The sequence below is a fragment of the Palaemon carinicauda genome, chromosome 5, assembly GCF_036898095.1.
Source record: "Palaemon carinicauda isolate YSFRI2023 chromosome 5, ASM3689809v2, whole genome shotgun sequence".
Taxonomy (NCBI): domain Eukaryota; kingdom Metazoa; phylum Arthropoda; class Malacostraca; order Decapoda; family Palaemonidae; genus Palaemon; species Palaemon carinicauda.
This window is the reverse complement of record NC_090729.1, coordinates 113,959,525-113,984,725: the sequence shown is the minus strand read 5'-3', so window position 1 is coordinate 113,984,725 and position 25,201 is coordinate 113,959,525. Positions and strand designations below refer to the sequence as shown.

The following is a 25,201-nucleotide window of genomic DNA, read 5'->3' as shown; positions in this document are numbered from 1 at the left end:
AAAGTACATGTCTCACTGCTGTGATGAGTTAAAATTCTGGTTCTCAGCTGTAACCAGTTGCTCAACAAAGCCAAAATTGAGTTTCCATTTCCCTCTGAATATGTTGCTATGTAAATTACACTGGACCTCTCATGTTCTTCAGTCCTCATGGGACAGTGTCAGTTTTCATTAGCAGTTTTAGTCTCCACTTCCATAACCTGTTACTTAAATAGTAACAGGTCTGCTTCTATATATATAAGGCATGAATGTCATCAATTTACTAATCTCTCTTGATCTCATATACAATCTCCATCTTCATGCAAAATGTTGACATTACCCTCAGCATTCTGTCAGCTGTTTCATTCCTTACGGAACTGTAAAAGACAGCCTCGCCATAACCCATGTTGTCGTGGATAAGCATCGTGTAAATTTGATGATTATGTCTGCTGATCTTGTAAGTTCTATCAATGAAAATAATTTCTGTATATAAATAAGTATATGCCAGCCATCTCATATGTAGAAAGGGCTATAATTTAGATGGCCTCACTGTCATACCTTGCTTTTTTCTGCAACTTTTAATTCATATGCCATTTCTGTCAACTTCCCAATGTCTGACTTCAATTCCCAGTTTTCATGAATAGGTTCAAGTTTTACACCTCGTGCAGAGTTAATGCTTTTTTGAGCTGAGGAAAAACCAGCCCCAATGAGTCGAGACAAAACCAGCCGTGATCAGCGGAGGTAAACCCACCCTCAGTGAGCTGAGGCAAAACCAGCCCCAGTGAGCTGAGGCAAAGCCAGGCCTGATGAGCCGAGGCAAAACCACACTCAGTTAGGGGAGTCAAAACCAGGCCTGATGAGCTGAGGCAAAACTAGGCCTGATAAACTGAGGCACAACCACCTTCAGTGAACTGAGGCAAAACCAGCCCCGATGAGCTCAAGAAAAACTAGCTACAATGAGCTGAGGAATAACCAGCCCTGATGAGCTCAGGCAAAACCAACCCTGCTGAGCTGAGACAAAACCAGCCCCAATGAGCTCAGGCAAAACCAACCCCAAAGAGCTCAGGCAAAACCAGCCCCAATGAGCTCAGGCAAAACCAACCCTGCTGAGCTGAGACAAAACTAGCCCCAATGAGCTCAGGCAAAACCAGTCCTGGTGAGCTTGGGCAAAACCAGCCCTGCTGATCTGAGAAAAAAACCGACCCTAACGAGCTGAGGCAAACCTAGCCAGGAGAGACATGAAATAATTTGAGGGAACATTATCAGTGAAAATTGTTAGTAACATCTAACCTACAAAAGTTACAGTGCATTACCATTTTTCTTAAACGTAGAACTCCTCTGGTTGTGTAAGTAAATGTAAGATGATGTTGTCCTCATTTGTCTTAGGAGATATCAATTACATTGGTACAATCCGGTTAATCCACAGACATGAATTTGTCTAGCTTTGGTTCCTAGGAAGCTTATGCAACCAATCTAAGATGTTAATAAAAAGCAAAGGCATACAGCCTATATGTTGCACTTAAGGAGAAGAATCAAGCAAATTGAGTAACATCTATGTGTTGTATGTATGGAGGTTTAAGTCATAAACACAGGAGCAAATCTACTTTTATGTTTACTTTGGTTAGTAAATATTATGATTTTATAAAGCTAAGCATTGCGGAAGATGGACACATATTTGTGATGTCGAAGTTGCCTTTCCATTAAAAGTATATTGAATGCAATATTTTTTCTCGCCACATTATCATTATTTAAAGGTTTGCCTCCCTCAAGAAGTTTTAAATCAACACACATGAACTCATATTATTTTAATCGTAGTATCATATAAATTTATGAAACCTCTACACTGAGATGGAGACTACTGAAATAATGCATTATGCATGAACACATAAAAGTCAGAAATAGAAATTCTGTACAAAATTGTAAATTACAGTGCTGTAATAAACACAGCAAAAGCCTACACAAGGGGACTTGGGACCCTTTCTCAAGGCTGCATGTTTTGTATAATCCAAGGTAGGTAGTGATGCACACTCGTGTAGAGACCTTGGGTGTCTTGGGATCCGCACACTGTAGGGCCTAGACTGGTGACTCCCACAAGGAAGTGTTTTGTGCTCACTGTGTTTGTCAGGGTTAGAGGACCACCTGAAATAGTGCAAAAGTTTTCTTTTAGTTTCTCTTTCATGCAATAAGGTTTGTGTCCCGCTTTATTTGAGAATTACCTCAGTGAGGATAATGGTAAAAACAATTTTTTATTTATACAATGTCTCACTTTAAATGAGAATTACCCCTGAAAATAACGGTAAAACACTTATTTATACAATGTCTCACTTTATGAGAATTACCCCTGAGAATAACGGTAAAAAACTTTTATTTATATAATGTCTCGCTTAATGTGAGAATTACCCCCGAGAATGACGGTAAAACACTTATTCTTACAATACCCATTATTGCATCACATTTGAGATACGATTATTCTGTACGGCTGTTCCTAAACAAAGAGACATATTGTATGATTTCCAAGATGCCATGATTGGCCATGCATAATCATTTTGTTTCTCGTTGCCAAACACTTGGTAATTTCTGTCATTGCTTACACAACAAACAAACACTGATTTTCTAAGTGACTTGTAAAGGCATCCTTTTGGGGTGGGAATAATGGTAATATGAAGCTTAGGTACTGAATGTATTATTATAATTCTGAGCAAAGATCTGGTAGTGGATTTAGCCATCTGGAAGCGTTATAGACTTAATAGAAGTTGTCTGAGCAAAGATTTTGGGCCTCTAAACCAACTTAGGATTGGAATTGCAATAAATCCCTATTTTACTCTAATTTAGCAACATTGTAAGCAATTAAAAAGTTGTTGATATGAATTACCAGAGTCTCCTTTGCATGTGTCCTTCCCTTCACCTCCAGCACAAAGAACCATGTCCTTCTCTGGGTAACCCCTTTTAAGGAAATCACAGTATGGGAGTTCTTGGATGGGCAGCTGCACTTGCTGAAGAATAGATGGACGGGAGACTACATTGGGATCTGGAAGAATAAACAGAATTAAACGATATTGGTGGTGAAGTGCAACCATGATTATTTTTGAGTGTTTATGACTAAGGAATTAAGCTGGGAAAGAAGGTCCTCTCGATAGAGCTTTAAGAAAAGATAGAGTACAAATTGTTCGACCTCACTAGGTTAGTTGACCATGAACATTGTGCTCTTTCTTTGCTCGAAACTTGCTTATATACACCAGTCTCTGATTAACACTGCTTCTTATTTATGTGATTCTTTGACAACACATTTTAAATTTACTTCTCATCTCTGCTGTTGCATATGAGCATGTCCTCCTTGGTATATTTTCTTGCTCATGCCATTGGAAAATCTCTGTATTTATAATTGTCTATATATCTATTTTATCAAGGTACTTCCCCCAATTTTGGGGAGTAGCCGACATCAAAACAAGGGAACAAAAGGGTACCCATCCTCTCTCCACTCTTCCCAGCCTGACGAGGGATTCAGCCGAGTTTGGCTGGTATTACTAAGGTGCCACAGCCCACCCTCCCCCGTTATCCACCACAAATGAAGCTTCATATACTGAATCCCCTACTGCTGCTACCTCCGTGGCCATCAAGGCGACCGGAGGAAGAAGCAGGGCCTACAGGAACTGTTACAATTGCTCGCCATTCATTCCTATTTCTATTATTATTATTATTATTATTATTATTATTAATGATAATAATAATAATTAATGATTAATAATAATAACAACAACAACATCTGTACAGTCTATAGGCTCCTGTATTCTACAAAGTAGATGTAGGAAGAAGTACTTTGGTGGATGTTTTGAAAACATGTAGATGTATAGAGTATGAACATTATATTTGCTAGGTGAATATGTAAATGAATGTGAATACATATGTCAAATTGATAGGTAGATAATTTATTGACCACAGCTACTAACTTTTACAGTATATAGATAACGTATAAAAAAAATGCCTTCAAAGTTATTTGTCTACAATTATTGTTTATCAAACAGCTATAGTCCACACAATAGCAGCTCTTCTAGGAGAAAAACACTCCAAAATCAAACCGTTGTTCTCTAGTCTTGGATAGTGTCATAACCTCTGTACCATGGTCTTTCACTGTCTTGGGTTAGAGTTCTCTTGCTTGAGGGTACACTCGGGCAAACTTTTACCATCTTATTTCTCTTCCTCTTGTTTTGTTCAAGTTTTTATATTTTATATAAGATAAATTTATTTTAATGTTACTGTTCTTAAAATATTTTATTTTAACTTTTTTCTTTTCCACACTGGGCTATTTCCCCTGTTGGGGCCCCGCGGGCTTATAGCATCTTGCTTTTCCAACTAGGGTTGTATTTTAGAAAATAATAATAATAATAATAATAATAATATTGACAAAATATACAAATAAGAAAACAAAAGATGAATCGGCCTACCACATTAACTGTACGCCATCAAAATCTCATGTATTAATTTACATGTCTTATCCAAAATTAAAGTTTTTTCAAAAATTTCCTCCACTTTGTTGATACAAGAGGTTTTAAATTGCTCTGTTAAAAGACTCACCTCAACTACATGTCTTTCAGTTTGTATAAGGCCGCATCTATATATACCTCTGATGCCAGATAACTCATAATCAATTAATCATTTGATACATACCTTTGATGATAGATAACTCATAATCAATTAATCGTTTAATACATACCTTTGATGATAGATAACTCATAATCAATCAATCATTTAATACATACCTCTGATGCCAGATAACTCATAATCAATTAATCATTTAATACATACCTTTGATGATAGATAACTCATAATCAATCAATCATTTAATACATACCTCTGATGCCAAATAACTCATAATTAATCAATCAATCAATAGATACATACCTCTGATGCCAGATAACTCATAATCAATCAATCAGTTGATACATACCTCTGGCAGTGGTTCCCCAGCCAGCAGCCCATGCAAATTTCCCTTGAAACTGCTCAACAGAAAAGCCCATTTCACTGACGGGGTTTTGTGGTAAGCAAATGGGAATCACGTATACTGGAATAAAGAAAATTTTGGATTAGGTAATTAAAAAATAAGAGATTTTAACATTATACCTTTATAATGTAAAAGTTTTTACTGAAATAGAGTTGAAGACAGCTATAAGTATTATATAACTTTGTATCTAACTTTAGCTAAGTACAGTAAAGATATATTTTTTTATATATAGTATACAGACAACTGATAAATCAAATATTGTAATTGTAATTTGAAGGCCCCTTTGATAATAAAATTAGTTCAGTTGAGGGCCACAGCTGTACACTTGGGCACATTATTCTATATTATTTCTCTGCCTTTTGTTTTTATAGCTTATATATGATAGATTTCTTTTAATGTTATTACCGCTCTTAAAATATTTTAATTGTTAATTACGTTTCTTGTAGCTTATTTCCATATTTCCTTTCATCATTGGGCTATTTTCCCTGTTGGAGCCCATTGGCTTATAGCAACCTGCTTTTCCAACTACGGTTGTAGCTTAGCTAATAATAATAATAATAATAATAATCATCATCATCATTTCCTTTCCTCACTGGGCTATTTTTCCCTGTTGGATCCCAATAATATGGAGCCTTTGGGCTTATAGCATCCTGCTTTTCCAACTAGAGTTGTAGTTAACTACTACTACTACTACTACTACTACTACTACTACTACTACTACTACTACTAATAATAATAATAATAATAATAATAATAATAATAATGATAATATTGGATAATCATCAACGACAATATCACACTCACAGGGATCAAGGTTGACCTTTCGCGAAAGCCTCAGGAGAGCTATGTCGTTGCATTCACTGCAAGGAGAACCGTAACTTGGATGCACGATGGTCCTTTCAACTGGGATATCCTGAGGAGGTGGTGCACACACTCCGAATTCGCAGTCTTGGTCCTCCCTTATGTTGTGCTCTCCAATTCTTGCAAATTCCCTGGCGACAAAAGGATGCAAAGACAGTGGTTAGAATCTGTCTCTTGTTTGAAGGAAATTTTGAAGCCAGTTACATTTCAATGTATGATCTACAGACAATAACCTGATCAGTAATTGCTTCTGTTAGTTAAGTTAGTTTAGATAGCCAATTTAAAGGTTTTAAGGGCTGCTCATGGATGGCAGAGGCAAGGGACAGTGACATTGCCCTAGCAAGCAGGACAATGCTCTAGAGACTGCTGATGACTCAGCAGATAGACTTATAGGCTCCCACAAACCCCCCATCATTAGCTCACAAGGATGGTGAGGTTGCAGGAACCCAAAGAACTAACGAGTTAGAGCGGGACTCGAACCCCAGTCTGGCGCTCACCAGTCACGGACGTTACAACATCCGGCATCACAACTCTTATTTGTAATAGCAGGCAAGTGAATCAAGTAATGTTGCCAATTTTAGATGGCTAAGTGGACTGAACAAATTTAAGGTGAAATTAACCAAGTAAAGCTGAACATTTTAGATTGCTAAGTGAAATAAACTTGGTAAAGCTGCACATTTTAGATTGCTAAGTGATATGAACTAAGTAAAGCTGCACAATCTAGATTGCTAAGTGAAATGAACAAAATACAGCTGCATAATTTAGATTGCTAAGTGATATGAACTAAGTAAAGCTGCACATTTTAGATTGCTACATGAACTGAACAATGTACAGCTGCATAATTTAGACTGCTATGTGAAATGAACCCAGTAAAGTTGCACATTTCAGATTGCTAATTGAACTAAACAAAAAACAGCTGTACATTTTAGATTGCTACATGAACTGAACAAAGTAAAGCTGCAGGTTTCAGATTGCTAAATGAAGTGAATCGAGTACAGCTGGAAATTTTAGATTTCTAAATGAAATGAATCAAGTACATCTGGACATTTTAGATTAAGTGAAACAAGTCCAGTACAGCTACACTACACGTGTTGGAATATTCCAGGCATTCATACTGTCTTTCTGCACTTGCAAGGAAGAAATAGATTGTCTTAAACTTGAACAACTTACAGGTTGACACCCAGCTGGGGTTTGAAACAGTGAGCGGCTGTCAAGACATATCGATCTGAAATTAAGGTGCCTCCACAAAACCAGAAACTTCTACCGCCATCTGGAACACAAAGAAAAGGGAGTTTCTTGTGAATTTATATATGTTACAAGAGTTACACTGTATTAAAGAAATGTATATACAACTTTTAAAAAATCCCAATTTGAATCTGGTTATTGGAAGTTTAAGGTGTAGGCTAGTAAAGGATTCTGTTCATACAGGGCAAGTATGAAAAAGCTAGTAAATGAATCTCCATACAGGGCAAGTATGAAAAGGCTGGTAATTGAATCTGTTCATACAGGGCGTGTATGAAAAGGCTAGTAATTGAATCTATTCATACAGGGCAAGTATGAAAAGGCTAGTAATTGAATTTGTTCATACGGGGCAAGTATGAAAAGGCTAGTAATTGGATCTGTTTGTACAAGGCAAGTATGAAAAGGCTAGTAATTGAATTTGTTCATAGGGCAAGTATGAAAACCTAGTAATTGAATCTGTTCATACAGGGCAAGTAAGAAAAATACATCTGTGGAAACAACTGAAGAGGAGGGGAAACGAAAAAAGAGCCACATTGCAACTATTGATAACCGATATAAACCAAAAAGTCAAATCTAGTAATAGTCAAGAACTTGGTAATTGGCATATAAGAGAAGTCAGTGGGTGTATCATTTTTAAGGTCCCATCACAACTTTCCAACTTTACTATCATAACAAGGATAATGTGCCATATCAGAGTACAGGTGCTAGTGCTGTTATTGAGTCAAGAGCTTTGTTAAAGTTCTCTGTGGAAACAAAGCCACGTCTACAACATAGAAAAAATCTTTTTCCCATTTCTTTAGAGATATACTATTCCATAATATCACTGCCATCCTGACCTGAGAATAATAGTTCAGAAATGAAAGACCAAAGACCTGAATCGTGTAGCGTTGATGGTATCATCATAGACTTGAGAAGCCAAAGCCGTAAAAACTGTTCCAGGTTTGATCTCAGCTCTAGAAAACTTCAGGTTGTTTTGATTTGAGTAGCTTTGAAGAAAAGAAATGGCATTCCCTATCACTTTCTTAACTCCTTCAGTATCTAAGAGTGACCCGTAAGCCTCATGTACTCCAAGAGTGAGCCGTATGCCTTGTGTACTCTAAGAGTGAGCTGTAAGCCTCATGTACTCTTCACCGTGGCTTGAACCCGCTACTGTTGACAAATTATCAGGTATCCTTTTCATTATTTAGATTTGATGTCTATTGGGTTTCAATGAAATGTTTTCCATGCTGCTCAGATATTATTTTGGATTTAAACTCCATGTTTTGTGGGTGTTCAGTTACTGTCTCAAATACCACCCTACGGATGGGATGCCATTGTTCCAGGTTGTAGTGTGTGTGTATATATATATATATATATATATATATATATATATATATATATATATATATATATATATATATATACATATATATATATATATATATATATATATATATATATATATATATATATATATATATATATATATATATATATTATACACTTACATACACACATATATATAATATATATGTATATATATATATTATATATATATATATATATATATATATATATATATATATATATATAAAATGTCAAAATGGAAATTGATGTGATGCTTATAAATCCATTTTGGAGGTGTGTGAAACTAAGTGGAAGTTTCTCTGCTCAGGGGTTACACCCATGATTCAGTTGTTGGACTATAAATGTCTTTGTGACCTTTATGTTGTTTTCCTTTGAAGTTCCCTCTCCTGTTAGAGAAAGTCAGTGTTTATTAATACATATGTGTGTGGATAGCATTGTATGAGAGGTAGGACAGTGGATGTGTTTGTGTGGCTTCAAGTGTGGCTATTTTTGTCATACAAGCTGTTTAGCATAATTATCCATTCTCAATTTTTAAGAGTTCGTCATTGACCTGGATAGTTGTGACATCAAATGACTTCCAAATCACTCCATTTGTGTCAAGAAGTAAAACTTGCAAATTACTTACTATTGCCCCTAAGAACTACCATCCAGGGCCATGCCCTCAGCGGAGCAGGCGATCCATCAATGATTCGATCTGTAATACCTTGAATGCCACATCTTGAAGGCAGAATGGATGACCCCTGTTGTGGTGACGTCTATGAAATAGAAATAAGAGTAAACTTTAGGTCTTCACAAGGATTTGTTTTGATGAATCCTCAATTTGTGGCAGTGGATAAGATTAAGCTGTCCTTACCTGAGGTGTCCTAGCTGGTGGAGCTGGAGAGGCTTCTGGGCAGCATACCAGAGGCTCTCCTCTGTCGAAATGGCAGATGGCCCTGGGAGAGAGACATAATTATAAGGTTTGAGTGTTGATTTTCAATTTCGAGTGAATGAAGTCTTATATCCGTGATAATTGACATTTCCGTATGCCGGATAAGGAATCTTTTAAAGTTGAATGAACTCACTAGTCCCAGAGTTCTTATTAATTTTACCAAGATTTCATTTCCAAGTAAAGTTATTTTGAATTTTGTTTTGGAAAGTATCCTTAGATAATAAGTCTGTCCATGTGCATTATCACGATGTATATTTGTACCATAACGTTGTCAATGTTAACTGCTAGGTTGAGCTGTCAGTCTTTTCAGTTTATAAGAGAGGTCTTGAGTAAACCTAAAAGCATACCCTATCACAATTATTTTATGGGTACCTAGCTAAGTTATTTAGCCTACCCCTGCACTAGTTCTAAGATTAAAAAATTACCTGAAAAGCCAAAGATACTGGTAGTTAGGTGGTGAAGGACTAAATTAGAAAAAAAAGGTACTGTGAATTAAGGTGGTGAAAGACTGAATTAGGAAAAAAGGTACTGCTAGTTAAGGTGGTAAAGGACTGGATGAGAAAAAAAGGTAATGCAAGTTAAGGTGGTGAAGGACTGAATTAGAAAAAAATGTACTGCTAGTTAAGGTGGTGAAGGACTGAATTAGAAAAAAGGTACTGCTAGTTAAGGTGGTGAAGTACTGAATTAGAAAAAAAAGTGCTGCTAGTTAAGATGGCGAAGGACTGAATTAGAAAAAAAGGTACTGCTAGTTAAGGTGGTGAAAGACTGAATCAGAAAAAAAGGTACTGCTAGTTAATGCAGTGAAGGACTGAATTAGAAAAAAAGTACTGGTAGCTAAGGTGGTAAAGAACTGAATTAGAAAAAATGGGACTGGTAGTTAAGGTGGTGAAGGACTGAATTAGTTTAGCATCTGATAAAGAATTGTGATGAAAGAATGAGAGAATTCCTAATAATTAGTTGGAGAAATTGCAAAGTCGGAAACCATCTCATATGCCTGTTGTTGAAGATGGGAACAGGCAAACCACTTCAATCTAGGACATGGAATCATTTCATGCTACCATATCTTGTAGATAAAGCTTGAGCAATTGAGAGACATAATAGAATTAAATTATTATGATGCTTTATAGACCTTTATCACAAACCTTCGTAAAATGGCAATGGAGCCTGGGGGAGCCGTGTTACTTTGGACTTGTGCAAGAAGCAGACGGAGTTCTCCACAATTCCTGATGGCTACACATGTACCTCTTTGGCGATTTTCAGTGACACATCCTGGAAATCAAACAATGCTATATAATATCCTCGGTGGATACAGCTGTACGACGTATTGTATATAATGAATCAATAGTTTTCCCAGAGCCGGACCGATCGTGTGACAAATCCATGCATAAATTCTTGTAAAACACTACTTTACTCGGAATAAGCTGTGCAGATTTAAGCAGTAGTTCTACAATAAAATACTGTATACAATATGATTTGAAGTTTAGCAAAATTTGACTTAATTTCTGTGAAAGTGAATGCATTTTTATTGTCTGTAAAGTAGTGCAGAAATATAAAGTCAAAACTTTCCAGTCTAAAAAGGCCAAGCATTTCACCTTAAATTTTTTCTGGACGGTATGTTGAAGTAAGATCTGGCCAAAATACTAAGAAGAAAAGTACTTATTTTATGTGAACAGTACTGTACCCCTGGAGCAAAACTTGCATGAACATAACAAAGTCATCTTTTATAACTCTATCAACGCTGGTGTCTGAAGGAGAGTTTACACGGGGGTTCACTGGCATCAGTAACTAACGGCAAGTAAACTTTCCAGGATAGTAAGCATTTGTACAAGGACACTTTGCCATTGCACTGGGATAGTTTGCTGACACCAATAAACTGGCGCCAGTAACTAGCGGCAAGTAAACTTTCCAGGATAGTAAGCTTTTGCACAAGGACACTTTGTCTTTGCACGGGGATAGTTTGCTGACGCCAATAAACTGGCGCAAGTAACTAGCGGCAAGTAAACTTTCCAGGATAGTAAGCGTTTACACGGGGACACGTTGCTTTTGCTCAGGGATAGTTTGCTCACGCCAATAAACTGGCACCAGTAACTAGACAGGTAAACTTTCCAGGATAGTAAGAGTGTGCACGAGGACACTTTTACTTTGCACAGGGATACTTTGGTGACGCCAATAAACTGGCACCAGTAAACTTTCCAGGATAGTACGCGTTTGCACAAGGACACTTTGCCTTTGCACGGAGATAGTTTGCTAACGCCAATAAACTGGTGCAAGTAAACTTTCCAGGATAGTACGCATTTGCACGAGGACACTGCCTTTGCACGGGGATATAGTTTGCTGACGCCAATAAACTGGCGCCAGTAAACTATCCCCGTGTAAACTGGCATTAAGGAAAAGAAAGGAGTAAAAATGATAAATACCTCCGCCTCTTCCACTCTGTCCCTCACTCCTCTCGACCAGGAGAAGCAAAGAGAACAAAATGATTCCAGGAATAAAGGTCTTCATTACTTGTGACACCTGTGGAGAAGAAAAGACGCTATTAAAAATTCAAACCTGAAATGTCAGGTTATATTGTTAAACGATATTTTTTCAGGTAAATTTCCAATTATGAAGACTTTGTTCACGGAAGATAATCTTAGATTTAAACATAATAAAGAGAATTTACTTCATCTAATCAATTAGTCAAAGAGACAAACGCAGTTAGTGGTTATTGAGGAAACAGAATAAATTGATAAAGGCTTGAAAAAATGGGATACTTAATAGCAATTGTTTCAATTTGCATTTTTATTTTGGACGATGGGAAAATTATATATCACAATAAAACCTGCAATTATAGATTTGAAGTCTTAAAATTACCTAAAAGATATATTCTCAATAACAGTTATTATTATTATTATTATTATTATTATTATTATTATTATTAGCTAAGCTACATTATTAGTACGAAAAAATAAAATGCTATAAGCCCAATAATAGGGAAAGCAGCCCAGTGAGGAAAGAAAATAAGGAAATAGATATAATATTGAGCCATTTAAATAACACCTGTAAAGAAGAAAGGGCATCTAAAAATTCATTGATCCTCCATACCTGCAATTATAGATTTTAAATCATAAAAATATCCAAAAGATATATTCCCAATAATAGTTATTATTATTATTATTATTATTTGCTAAGCTACATCCCTAGTGGGAAAAGCAGGATGCTAGAAGCCTAGGGCCTCCAACAGGGAAAATAGCCCAGGGAAGATAGGAAATAAGAAAATAAACTACATGAGAAGTAATGTGTAACGAATTACTACTACTACTACTACTACTACTACTACTACTACTACTACTACTACTTGCTAAGCTACAACCCTAGTTGGAAGAGCAGGATGTTTTAAGCCCAAGGGCTTCCACAGCGAAAATAGCTCAGTGAGGAAAGTAATAAGGAAATATGCTACAAGAGATGTTTAAGAGTAATAACATTAAAATAAAATGAAATATTCACGAACCAAGGTGCAAGTGGTCTTCAGAGAAGCCGCAGTAACCAAATAATTAATCACGAGACACAACATTATTTTCTCATTGAGAAAATTCAAACAAGGAGACCTCTAAAGATTGTGGTTGTTTGTAATGAAGATTGTGGAGGCCACTTTGCTTTCTCCTCCACAAATTTCCCTCTGAAGCTTAATTCGTATTATTAGGTACTAAAGCTAATTATTTCAGACTCCGGAATTGCTTTTAATTCGTTAGATTTTAGAATGTCTACTTCCTGTCGTATTTCATCACGAAAGAGGATTAATAGCTGATTTTCGTCTCTCTCTCTCTCTCTCTCTCTCTCTCTCTCTCTCTCTCTCTCTCTCTCTCTCTCTCTCTCTCTCATAACTCACAACCGATCTCAATATTAAATCCTTTAGCAGTGTTGTGCAATCAGTCCATCTCAAGCGGTGCATTGTAAGCAGTACTTACGGTCTCTAGTGTCTCTTTGGTCCCAGCTGTCCCCCACTTAATAGCCTTCTGGTGGAACCATATATATATATATATATATATATATATATATATATATATATATATATATATATATATATATATATATATATATATATATATATATATATATATGTATATATTGTGACTGAACTCTGTGCCCTATACTTCCACCGATATGCCATTTCGTACTCCTGTAAAGACAGCTCATCAGCAGTATGTCTAGAAGGATTACACACTGCGCCTTTCACGTCTATCTCCAATGGCTCTTTTACTGCTTTCTCTACATGACCAAACCATCTGAAAACACTATTGCGTATGTTTGCATCTGTCCTAGCTTGTTTCTTCTTCGGTCTCCACGCGTACTGAGAAAACAACTCATTTGGACTGGTTTTTAGGTTCGATTGCATTTTATATTCACACTTCACTTCGATGGAGGATTTGGCATATCAATAAGTTTAATTTTTCTTCTTCTGTGGAGGAGTTGGCTCAACACAAATCTGTTCATTGAAGTTGACACAGTAATTAGATTTTTTCTACTTCTATGGAAAAAATCGACACAACAATCTCTTTATTTCTCTTACTTCTATGGAGAGGCTGGCTCAATAATCATTACTTTTCTACTTCTTTGGAGATTTGTCACAACAACCATTAAATTTTTTCTACTTCTATGGAATTGTCACAACATCTCATTAGATTTTTAAACTTCTATAGAAAAGTTGTCACAACAATCACTAGATTTTTTCTAGTTCCATGGAGTTGTCACAACAATCAGTAGAGTTTTCCTACTTCTATAGAAAAGTTTTCACAACAATCCCTGAATTTTTCTACTTCTATGGAGTTGTCACAACAATCACTAGATTTTTCCTACTTCTGTGGAGTTGTCGCAACAATCATTAGAGTTTTCCTATTTCTATAGAAAAGTTTTCACAACAATCCCCTGAATTTTTCTACTTCTATGGAGTTGTCACAACAATCACTAGAGTTTTCCTACTTCTATAGAAAAGTTGTCACAACAATCACTAGATTTTTACCACTTCTAGGGAGTTGTCACAACAATCACTAGAGTTTTCCTACTTTTATAGAAAAGTTGTCACAACAATCACTAGAGTTTTCCTACTTTTATAGAAAAGTTGTCACAACAATCACTAGATTTTTACCACTTCTATGGAGTTGTCACAACAATCACTAGAGTTTTCCTACTTCTATAGAAAAGTCACAATCATTAGATTTTTTCTACTTCTATAGAAAAGTTGTCACAACAATCACTAGATTTTTTTCTACTTTTATGGAGAAGTTACAACAATCACTTCACTTTTCTTACTTTTATGGAAAAGTTGTCACAAAAATCACTTCACTTTTCTTACTTTTATGGAGAAGTTGTCACAAAAATCACTAAGTTAGCACAACATTCACTTCCTTTTTCTTACTTTTATGGAGAAGTCGACGCAACAATCACTTTACTTTTCTTACATCTAGGAAGAAGTTATCACAATAATCACTAGATTTCTACTTCTATGGAGAAATCTGCACAACAATCACTTAACTTTTCCTCTATGGAGAGGTTGGCTCACCACTCCCTTGAAAATTTTCCGTCTTTAGCTCCACAGACATTTCAAGACTCTTCCACTTCTTCAGCTAATGCCCCACTGCCCCCCCCCCCCCTTATATAGCATTTTCTGTTTGTTAACAGAAGATGGACACTGATACTTCGAACAACTTGAGGGTACACTCAGGCACACTATTCTGTTTCCTAATTTCCTTTCCTCACTGGGTGATTTTCCATGTTGGAGACATTGAACCTTATATCATCCTGCTTTTCCAATAAGGGTTGTAGCTTAGCTAGTACAAGTAGTTTTAATTATAACTGGTAATTATGAAAATGATTTAGATTTAAAGGAAAAATCAAATCATGTGTAAGACAAATTAAACAGGTTCTGGACAATAGTGTGATTACTGTTGCCGATGGGACATGTGTTCGTGGTAATCTCACTCCAAAATATCAGTGCCTTGGTGTGCCTTGGTGCTTGCAAGAGATTGAATAAGAGCACCAGAAAAATATGATTATAAAATAGAATTTTATCATTTGGCGGTGCGAGACGAGCTGTGGTTACTCTCCGATAATGTCTATTTTTTTGGCGTTGGTTGCGGCTGAAGAGAGATATGTCTCGTGGCCTTGATGAAACCTCGGAGACTTCAAAGTGTCGAAGGTTTTGCTAACCTTCACAAGAGGGACTGGAGACGGGGAGATAATATTAAGAAAATGTCTCGTACAATCAGCGGATGAATATTTCTTGAGTAAAGTTTGAGGATTTGTGAAGTTCTCTACAAATCCCCGAAGAGAAGTATACCTCGCTCTCTCGAATACATTTTGAAACGGTCTTGGATATACAGACTCTGTATATATATCTAGAATTAAAATGCTAATAAGGAAAGTGAATTATTTTCCCCTGATATTAAAAGAAAATATCATCAACACAATCATTATATTCATACAAATACATCACAAGTTTCAAATCTTGCGACAAAATCTCCCTCTACTTCGGTCGCAGACTCCAACACCCGTCTGATGAATGGAGGACCTCAAGTGTCCAAACGACCCTGAAATAAACATCTCTTAGTTAATATTCCAGCTATTCGTTTATACTCACTGATACAAGGCCTGTCTCTCTCTCTCTCTCTCTCTCTCTCTCTCTCTCTCTCTCTCTCTCTCTCTCTCTCTCTCTCTCTCTCTCTCTCTCTCATTGTTTTCCAAGTAATTTCTTCCGACGGTCTTTGGCACAGTTCGCGTCTGTTATTAATTTCATTATTTTATTTTTTTATTTATTTATTATTATTATTAGTAGTAGTAGTAGTAGTACTTGTAGTAGTAGTAGTAGTAGTAGTAGTAGCAGTAGCAGAGTAGCAATTATCTAAGAGTAAGAGAGTTACAATTCTGAAAATATTTGATCCTATCTTCAATATTGAAAAGATTTGGACAACCCCATAGCTCTTCTGAAAGAAACCTGAATTTTATAAGGACATCTTCGCTTTTATGGTTTTAAATTTAATATTTTATTCTTTATTTATAGCAAACCACATCGGTGTCAATGACCTTCGATGTCAGGATGCCAGAGAACTCTTAAATCAATCAATTAATCAACCATTGGGCTTGGCCCATATCTTTGACCCTAGGTCATCCACTGTCCCTTCATGACCTCGACTCTGTGCGTTTTTGGATGACCCTTTTTACCTCCGCTAAAGAAGTTGGAAGGAGGTTATGTTTTATCCCCTGTTCGAGAGTGTGAGTTTGTTTGTGAACAGCTTCCTGGCGACCATTTTTGATCGTAGAGTAATGAAACTTGCTGGGATTAACTGTTATGTAAAAAGCTGGAAATTATAAAATTTTGGAAGGTTAAGGTCAAAGGTCAAGGTCACGGTCAAGCAAAATGTTCAATTCACGTAATCAGCTATACTTTTGGACATTATTGTCACATAGACATCAAAATTGGTTCATATTTGAGTGTGTGAAAATCCACGCCAATTGATACGTGTTAAGGCCAAAGGTCGAGAAATAAGATGCTGTGGCGGAGGTCTGCGCCCTACTAAGTGCCCCTCTAGTTTATCTTTGGGTTTATGTGAACCATAGCAACGTTCCAACAGGTGGGCAACCTTGATTCATTGTTGCTGCTTAATATTGAAAGGGATAATCTTGTCCCAAATTATTCTATCATTCAGACTTTCATTTTGAATAATTACACATGCATTGACAGAGCCTAGGTAGATCCTTCCTTTCTGCAGTGAGTTGATCGTAAAAAAGGACCTCGATTTTATAAAAATTACACACATAAATATATATATACATATATATATATATGTGTGTGTGTGTGTGTGTGTTTATGTGTGTATATATATGTATAAATACTTATATATATATATATATATATATATATATATATATATATTTATATATATATGTTTATATATATATGTATATATATAAATATGTATATATATGTATATATATATATATATATATATATATATATATATATATTATATATATATATATATATATATATATATATATATATATATATAAATATGTATATATATATGTATATATGTATATGTATATATAAATGTAAATATATGTATATATATTATATATGTATATGTATATATATATATATATATATATATATATATATATATATATATATATATATATATATATATATATATAATGTCTGGCTTAGCTAAATCACAGGAGTGCCACCTCTAGCCTGAGAGGTTAAAGCACTGATTATATGAAAATTCCCCAGTGAATGGCTTTTCAGCCTAAATTCCAGAAATACATTCATTCCATTTATCTCATAAATACTAAATTTGATATTTATTATAAATATAATTATAATAAAGATTTTACCAATTATACCGATTTCAAGAACAATAATACTTTTAATGTCTTTTACGACTCCTTCAGTGGTATCCAATGGTACAATCTCTTTCATCGGAAGTGAGCTGCTGGTACAGTCAGTGTCTTAAGCATGTATATAAGCATTTCCTTTCATTGGGCGCTGGTTTTCCCAAAATCTCGCCGCCACCTGTGATAGAATAACTCCACTTTCACTCATTCTTTCAATGCCTATAAAGGTTTAAAGGTTGCTCATGAATGGCAGAGGCAAGGGACAGTGACATTGCCCTAGCAAGCAGGACAATACCCCTAGAGACTGAACATATATACATATGATCAGCGCCCAAGCCCTTCTCCACTCAAGCTAGGACCAAGGAGGGCCAGGCAATGGCTGTTGGTGTCTCAGCGGATAGACCTATACGCTCCCCCAAACCCCGCATCCTTAGCTCACAAGGATGGGGAGGTTGCAGCGACCAAAGAAACTAACGAGATATAGCGGGACTCGTACCCCCAGTTTAGCGATCACCAGGCAAGGACGCTACCATTAGGCCGCCACAAGGTAATTGACTTTGAAGGCGTAGATATGCTCTTATCTGCAAACCCCTTTTATTTTCATTAATTAAACACAGTGTCATAAATAAAGTATGGATTTAATTTAAAGCCTTGGCATCTAGTTTGTAAGTATAAGCACTTATACTCGATAGTTTCTTTGGTTGCTGCAACCTCGCTATCCTTGTGAGCTAAGGATGAGGGGTTTGGGGGAGCCTATAGGTCTATCTGCTGAGTTATCAGCAGCCATTGCCTGGCCCTTGGGTCTAACTTCGGTGGAGAGGGGATTTGGGCGCTCATCATATGTATATATGGTCAGTCTCTTGAGCATTGTCTTACTCGGTAGGGCAATGTCACTGTCCCTTGCCTCTGCCATTCATAAGCGGCCTTTAAACCTTTAAGTTGCCTCTGCCATTCATGAGTGACCTTTAAACCTTTTAGTTGTCTGCCATTCATGGGTGACCTTTAAATCTTTAAGTTGCCTCTGCCATTCATAAGTGAACTTTAAACCTTTAAGTTGCCTCTGCCATTCATAAGTGAACTTTAAACCTTTAAGTTGCCTCTGCCATTCATAAGTGACCTTTAAACCTTTAAGTTGCCTCTGCCATTCATAAGTGAACTTTAAACCTTTGGGTTGCCTCTACCATTCGTAAGTGACCTTTAAACCTTTAAGTTGCCTTTGCCATTCATGAGTGACCTTTAAACCTTTAAGTTGCCTCTGCCATTCATAAGTGAACTTTAAACCTTTAAGTTGCCTCTTCCATTCATAAGTGAACTTTAAACCTTTAAGTTGCCTCTGCCATTCATAAGTGACCTTTAAACCTTTAAGTTGCCTCTGCCATTCATAAGTGAACTTTAAATCTTTGGGTTGCCTCTGCCATTCGTAAGTGACCTTTAAACCTATAAGTTGCCTTTGCCATTCATGAGTGACCTTTAAACCTTTAAGTTGCCTCTGCCATTCATAAGTGAACTTTAAACCTTTAAGTTGCTGCTGCCATTCATGAGTGAACTTTAAACCTTTAAGCTGCCTCTGCCATTCATAAGTGAACTTTAAACCTTTAAGTTGCCTCTGCCATTCATGAGTGACCTTTAAACCTTTATGTTGCCTCTGCCATTCATAAGTGACCTTTAAACCTTTATGTTGCCTCTGCCATTCGTGAGTGAACTTTAAACCTTTAAGTTACCTCTGCCATTCATAAGTGACCTTTAAACCTTTAAGTTGCCTCTGCCATTCATAAGTGAACTTTAAATCTTTGGGTTGCCTCTGCCATTCGTAAGCGACCTTTAAACCTTTAAGTTGCCTTTGCCATTCATGAGTGAACTTTAAACCTTTGGGTTGCCTCTGCCATTCATAAGTGAACTTTAAACCTTTAAGTTGCCTCTGCCATTCATAAGTGACCTTTAAACCTTTAAGTTGCCTCTGCCATTCATAAGTGAACTTTAAACCTTTGGGTTGCCTCTGCCATTCGTAAGTGACCTTTAAACCTTTAAGTTGCTTTTGCCATTCATGAGTGAACTTTAAACCTTTAAGTTGTCTCTGCCATTCATAAATGAACTTTAAACCTTTAAGTTGCCTCTGTCATTCATGAGTAATCTTTAAGCCTTTAAGTTACCTCTGCCATTCATGAGTGAACTTTAAACCTTTAAGTTGCCTTTGCCATTCATGAGTGAACTTTAAACCTTTAAGTTGCCTCTGCCATTCATAAGTGAACTTTAAACCTTTAAGTTGCCTTTGCCATTCATGTGTGACCTTTAAACCTTTAAGTTGCCTCTGCCATTCATAAGTGACCTTTAAACCTTTAAGTTGCCTCTGCCATTCATGAGTGAACTTTAAACCTTTAAGTTGCCTCTGCCATTCATAAGTGACCTTTAAACCTTTAAGTTGCCTCTGGCATTCATAAGTGAACTTTAAACCTTTGGGTTGCCTCTGCCATTCATAAGTGACCTTTAAACCTTTAAGTTGCCTTTGCCATTCATGAGTGATCTTTAAACCTTTAAGTTGCCTCTGCCATTCATGAGTGAACTTTAAACCTTTAAGTTGCCTCTGCCATTCATGAGTGAACTTTAAACCTTTAAGCTGCCTCTGCCGTTCATAAGTGACCTTTAAACTTTTAAGTTGCCTCGGTCATTCATGGGTGACCTTTAAACCTTTAAGTTGCCTCTGCCATTCATAAGTGACCTTTAAACCTTTAAGTTACCTCTGCCATTCATAAGTGACCTTTAAACTTTTAAGTTGCCTCGGTCATTCATGGGTGACCTTTAAACCTTTAAGTTGCCTCTGCCATTCATAAGTGACCTTTAAACCTTTAAGTTGCCTCTGCCATTCATAAGTGACCTTTAAACCTTTAAGTTACCTCTGCCATTCATAAGTGACCTTTAAACCTTTAAGTTGCCTCTGGCATTCATAAGTGAACTTTAAACCTTTGGGTTGCCTCTGCCATTCATAAGTGACCTTTAAACCTTTAAGTTGCCTTTGCCATTCATGAGTGATCTTTAAACCTTTAAGTTGCCTCTGCCATTCATGAGTGAACTTTAAACCTTTAAGTTGCCTCTGCCATTCATGAGTGAACTTTAAACCTTTAAGCTGCCTCTGCCGTTCATAAGTGACCTTTAAACTTTTAAGTTGCCTCGGTCATTCATGGGTGACCTTTAAACCTTTAAGTTGCCTCTGCCATTCATAAGTGACCTTTAAACCTTTAAGTTGCCTCTGTCATTCATAAGTGACCTTTAAACTTTTAAGTTGCCTCGGTCATTCATGGGTGACCTTTAAACCTTTAAGTTGCCTCTGCCATTCATAAGTGACCTTTAAACCTTTAAGTTGCCTCTGCCATTCATAAGTGACCTTTAAACCTTTAAGTTGCCTTTGCCATTTATGAGTGATCTTTAAACCTTTAAGTTGCCTCTGCCATTCATGAGTGAACTTTAAACCTTTAAGTTGCCTCTGCCATTCATGAGTGAACTTTAAACCTTTAAGCTGCCTCTGCCGTTCATAAGTGACCTTTAAACTTTTAAGTTGCCTCGGTCATTCATGGGTGACCTTTAAACCTTTAAGTTGCCTCTGCCATTCATAAGTGACCTTTAAACCTTTAAGTTGCCTCTGCCATTCATAAGTGACCTTTAAACTTTTAAGTTGCCTCGGTCATTCATAAGTGACCTTTAAACCTTTAAGTTGCCTCTGCCATTCATAAGTGACCTTTAAACCTTTAAGTTACCTCTGCCATTCATAAGTGACCTTTAAACCTTTAAGTTGCCTCTGGCATTCATAAGTGAACTTTAAACCTTTGGGTTGCCTCTGCCATTCATAAGTGACCTTTAAACCTTTAAGTTGCCTTTGCCATTCATGAGTGATCTTTAAACCTTTAAGTTGCCTCTGCCATTCATGAGTGAACTTTAAACCTTTAAGTTGCCTCTGCCATTCATGAGTGAACTTTAAACCTTTAAGCTGCCTCTGCCGTTCATAAGTGACCTTTAAACTTTTAAGTTGCCTCGGTCATTCATGGGTGACCTTTAAACCTTTAAGTTGCCTCTGCCATTCATAAGTGACCTTTAAACCTTTAAGTTGCCTCTGCCATTCATAAGTGACCTTTAAACCTTTAAGTTGCCTCTGCCATTCATAAGTGACCTTTAAACTTTTAAGTTGCCTCGGTCATTCATGGGTGACCTTTAAACCTTTAAGTTGCCTCTGCCATTCATAAGTGACCTTTAAACCTTTAAGTTGCCTCTGCCATTCATAAGTGACCTTTAAACTTTTAAGTTGCCTCTGCCATTCATAAGTGACCTTTAAACTTTTAAGTTGCCTCGGTCATTCATGGGTGACCTTTAAACCTTTAAGTTGCCTCTGCCATTCATAAGTGACCTTTAAACTTTTAAGTTGCCTCGGTCATTCATGGGTGACCTTTAAACCTTTAAGTTGCCTCTGCCATTCATAAGTGACCTTTAAACCTTTAAGTTGCCTCTGCCATTCATAAGTGACCTTTAAACCTTTAAGTTGCCTCTGCCATTCATAAGTGACCTTTAAACTTTTAAGTTGCCTAGGTCATTCATGGGTGACCTTTAAACCTTTAAGTTGCCTCTGCCATTCATAAGTGACCTTTAAACCTTTAAGTTACCTCTGCCATTCATGAGTAATCTTGAAGCCTTTAAGTTACCTCTGCCATTCATGAGTGGACTTTAAACCTTTAAGTTACCTCTGCCATTCATGAGTGAACTTTAAACCTTTAAGTTGCCTCTGTCATTCATAAGTGAACTTTAAACCTGTAAGTTGCCTCTGCCATTCATGACTGACCTTTAAACCTTTAAATTATCTCTGCCATTCATGATTAACCTTTAAACCTTTCAACTATAAGCATACAGCTTCTCATATCCCAGGCTTCCATATACAGCATAGACTAACGGAGCGGACATACCTCATAAATATTGCCAAAACCGTCTTGAGCATTGCAGAGGTGTTGCTAACCGGAATTTGACTTGCAAACATACGTAATGTATCTTAAGAATTGAATACTTCTGCTCCCTGTAGATGTATAGTCATTATTTCAATATACGTTATAGCAGAGTAAATATAACTGTGGGTATAGGCAAGGTCTATAGATCTTGGGTATAGGCATAGTCGATCATATAAGTGAGTTATTTTGTGATTTCGTCAGTCCTAAGTTGGTTTTTTGATCTTTAAAAAAGTATATATATATATATATATATATATATATATATATATATATATATATATATATATATATATATATATATATATATATATATATATATATATATATATATATGTCATCAGCCTTAGCTAGTTCACTGCAGGACGAATGTTTCAAATATGACCTTCCACTCGCGCTTGTTTATGGTGTTTCCATGCCAGGCTATACATACATGTATGTATACAGTTATATATATATATATATATATATATATATATATATATATATATATATATATATATATATATATATAAATATATATATATATATATATATATATATATATAAATATATATATATATATATATATAAATATATATATATATATATATATATATATATATATATATATATATATATATATATATATATATATATATATATATATATATTCTCTCTTGATAGCTCACTCGGTAGAGTCACTGTAGGCATATATCTATATATATATATATATATATATATATATATATATATATATATATATATATATATATATATATATATATATATATATATATATATATATATATATATATATATATATATATATATATATATATATATATATATAGTGCATGATATAAAGTACAATATATATTAACTTATTCTCCTGTGATAATTATACCACCCAAATTCACTAGCGCAGACATAAGACAAATAAATATACAGTAACTGACCCCCAAAGATTTGTCCAGAATATTTCGTCTCTTCTCTCAGCTGTTCGTAACAAAACGCCCTACGCGAGCCAAAATAAAAACCTGTGAAACTGCGTGTTTTTATTCTCTTATATATGATTTTTCTTATCAAAATCGTATGGCCGAGATAATAGAAAACTCACTTTGTAAATGGTTTCATAAAATCGCAGCTTTGTTTAAAATAACGGAAACTAAATTCAAGGTCACGGGCAGGTGTGATGCCAGCGATGTTTTCTTGGGGTTATGAAACGGCTCCGTATTATTCTAAAACTGGTTTTTGAACTGTTCAAGTTGAGTATAAAATCATTTTTTATCATATTAGAAAATATCACTTATTTAGAGGAAGTTCCAATGATGAAAAGTAGCACTAGGGAGCTTATTCTTTTCGAATTCATTATTAAAACAGCGCTTGATTTGTGTACTACTGTGAGTGAATTTAACACTGTATCATCACTTCTTATATCATTTAAGGCACTAAATTACAATGGAATATACTTGCCATTATCCCGAGGAAGGTGTGGAAGAAGGCGCACGAACGTATAACCTGCCACCTGGTACCTTGGTCCCTTGTGCAAGACTGACCGCCTTCCTACTTTGGACTAGGAGTCTAGGACTCCGTAAGGTCTGAAGTCCTCACTGCGTCTGCGCAGTGCCAGTCGGATTCAGTCATGGATAAATTATTATTCAAAGATCATTTACTACCTTCGATTAATATTGGTGTAACTTCATGAGTTCGCTTTCTATATAAAATACCCTACCCAGCCTAACGTTAGTCCCATAGACTCTTTGGTCTAGGCCAAGTTTGATCACGTGATGAAACCCGTCTTAAGATAACGTTTCTCTCTCTCTCTCTCTCTCTCTCTCTCTCTCTCTCTCTCTCTCTCTCTCTCTCTCTCTCTCTCTCTCGGATCGCCACCTGGTCCTACATACGCCCACACCCACTGTATAGATATAGGTTATCTATACATAGACCGTATACAGGGTGCCCCATATAAAAAACTAGAAATTGGTAGAGACGTCCTTTTGGGTTACTTCAAGTTAGTATTTATTCGAACTGCAACCAATAGACTTGTTTTAAGGATTGTATGACTAAACCCTCTCTGTAATAACAGTAAAAGTCACTTTGTAAAATACATATGGAATATTCACTTTTTTGTGCACCCTGTAGATTTGGATGCCGGGAAATTTTACGCTGATTATTGGACTAAAAATTCCTTTCAATATTAAATCATGATCTATTTCTTTTCCACATTTCCAAGCAATTTGAAAAAAAAATTTAATTCATATAGAAATGATAACTGTCAAGTAATTATCCATCTTCTAAGAAATAATTTTTGACTGGACTAAGATTTCTTAACTCGTTCCACCAGCCATTTTCAACCTGGTGGATATTATTATTATTATTATTATTATTGTTGTTGTTGTTGATGTTGTAAGTGGATGTTAATATTTAATACTCCTTTTTTAACCCTATGGTAAGGGGCTCTTCTAGGCGAAGGACACTCCAAAATCAAACCATTGTTCTCTAGTCTTGTGT

The 25,201-nt window shown here is 35.9% G+C and overlaps 2 protein-coding genes across 2 annotated transcripts in view; one reads left to right on the top strand and one right to left on the bottom strand.

The window, feature by feature from the left end:
- The window catches only part of LOC137641409 (phenoloxidase-activating factor 3-like), a 152,005-nt gene that overhangs the window by 33,367 nt on the left and 93,437 nt on the right, over nt 1-25,201 (top strand). The window lies entirely within an intron of this gene.
- LOC137640523 (phenoloxidase-activating factor 3-like) lies at nt 1,767-24,321 on the bottom strand. The gene is made up of 10 exons (XM_068373043.1): nt 24,164-24,321; nt 11,774-11,870; nt 10,499-10,625; nt 9,279-9,360; nt 9,051-9,180; nt 7,007-7,106; nt 5,780-5,967; nt 4,922-5,035; nt 2,849-3,004; nt 1,767-2,115 (listed from the first exon to the last, which is right to left on the bottom strand). The coding sequence occupies exons 1-10, from the start codon at nt 24,164-24,166 to the stop codon at nt 1,958-1,960; spliced, it is 1,155 nt and encodes a 384-aa protein (XP_068229144.1). The 5' UTR covers nt 24,167-24,321; the 3' UTR covers nt 1,767-1,957.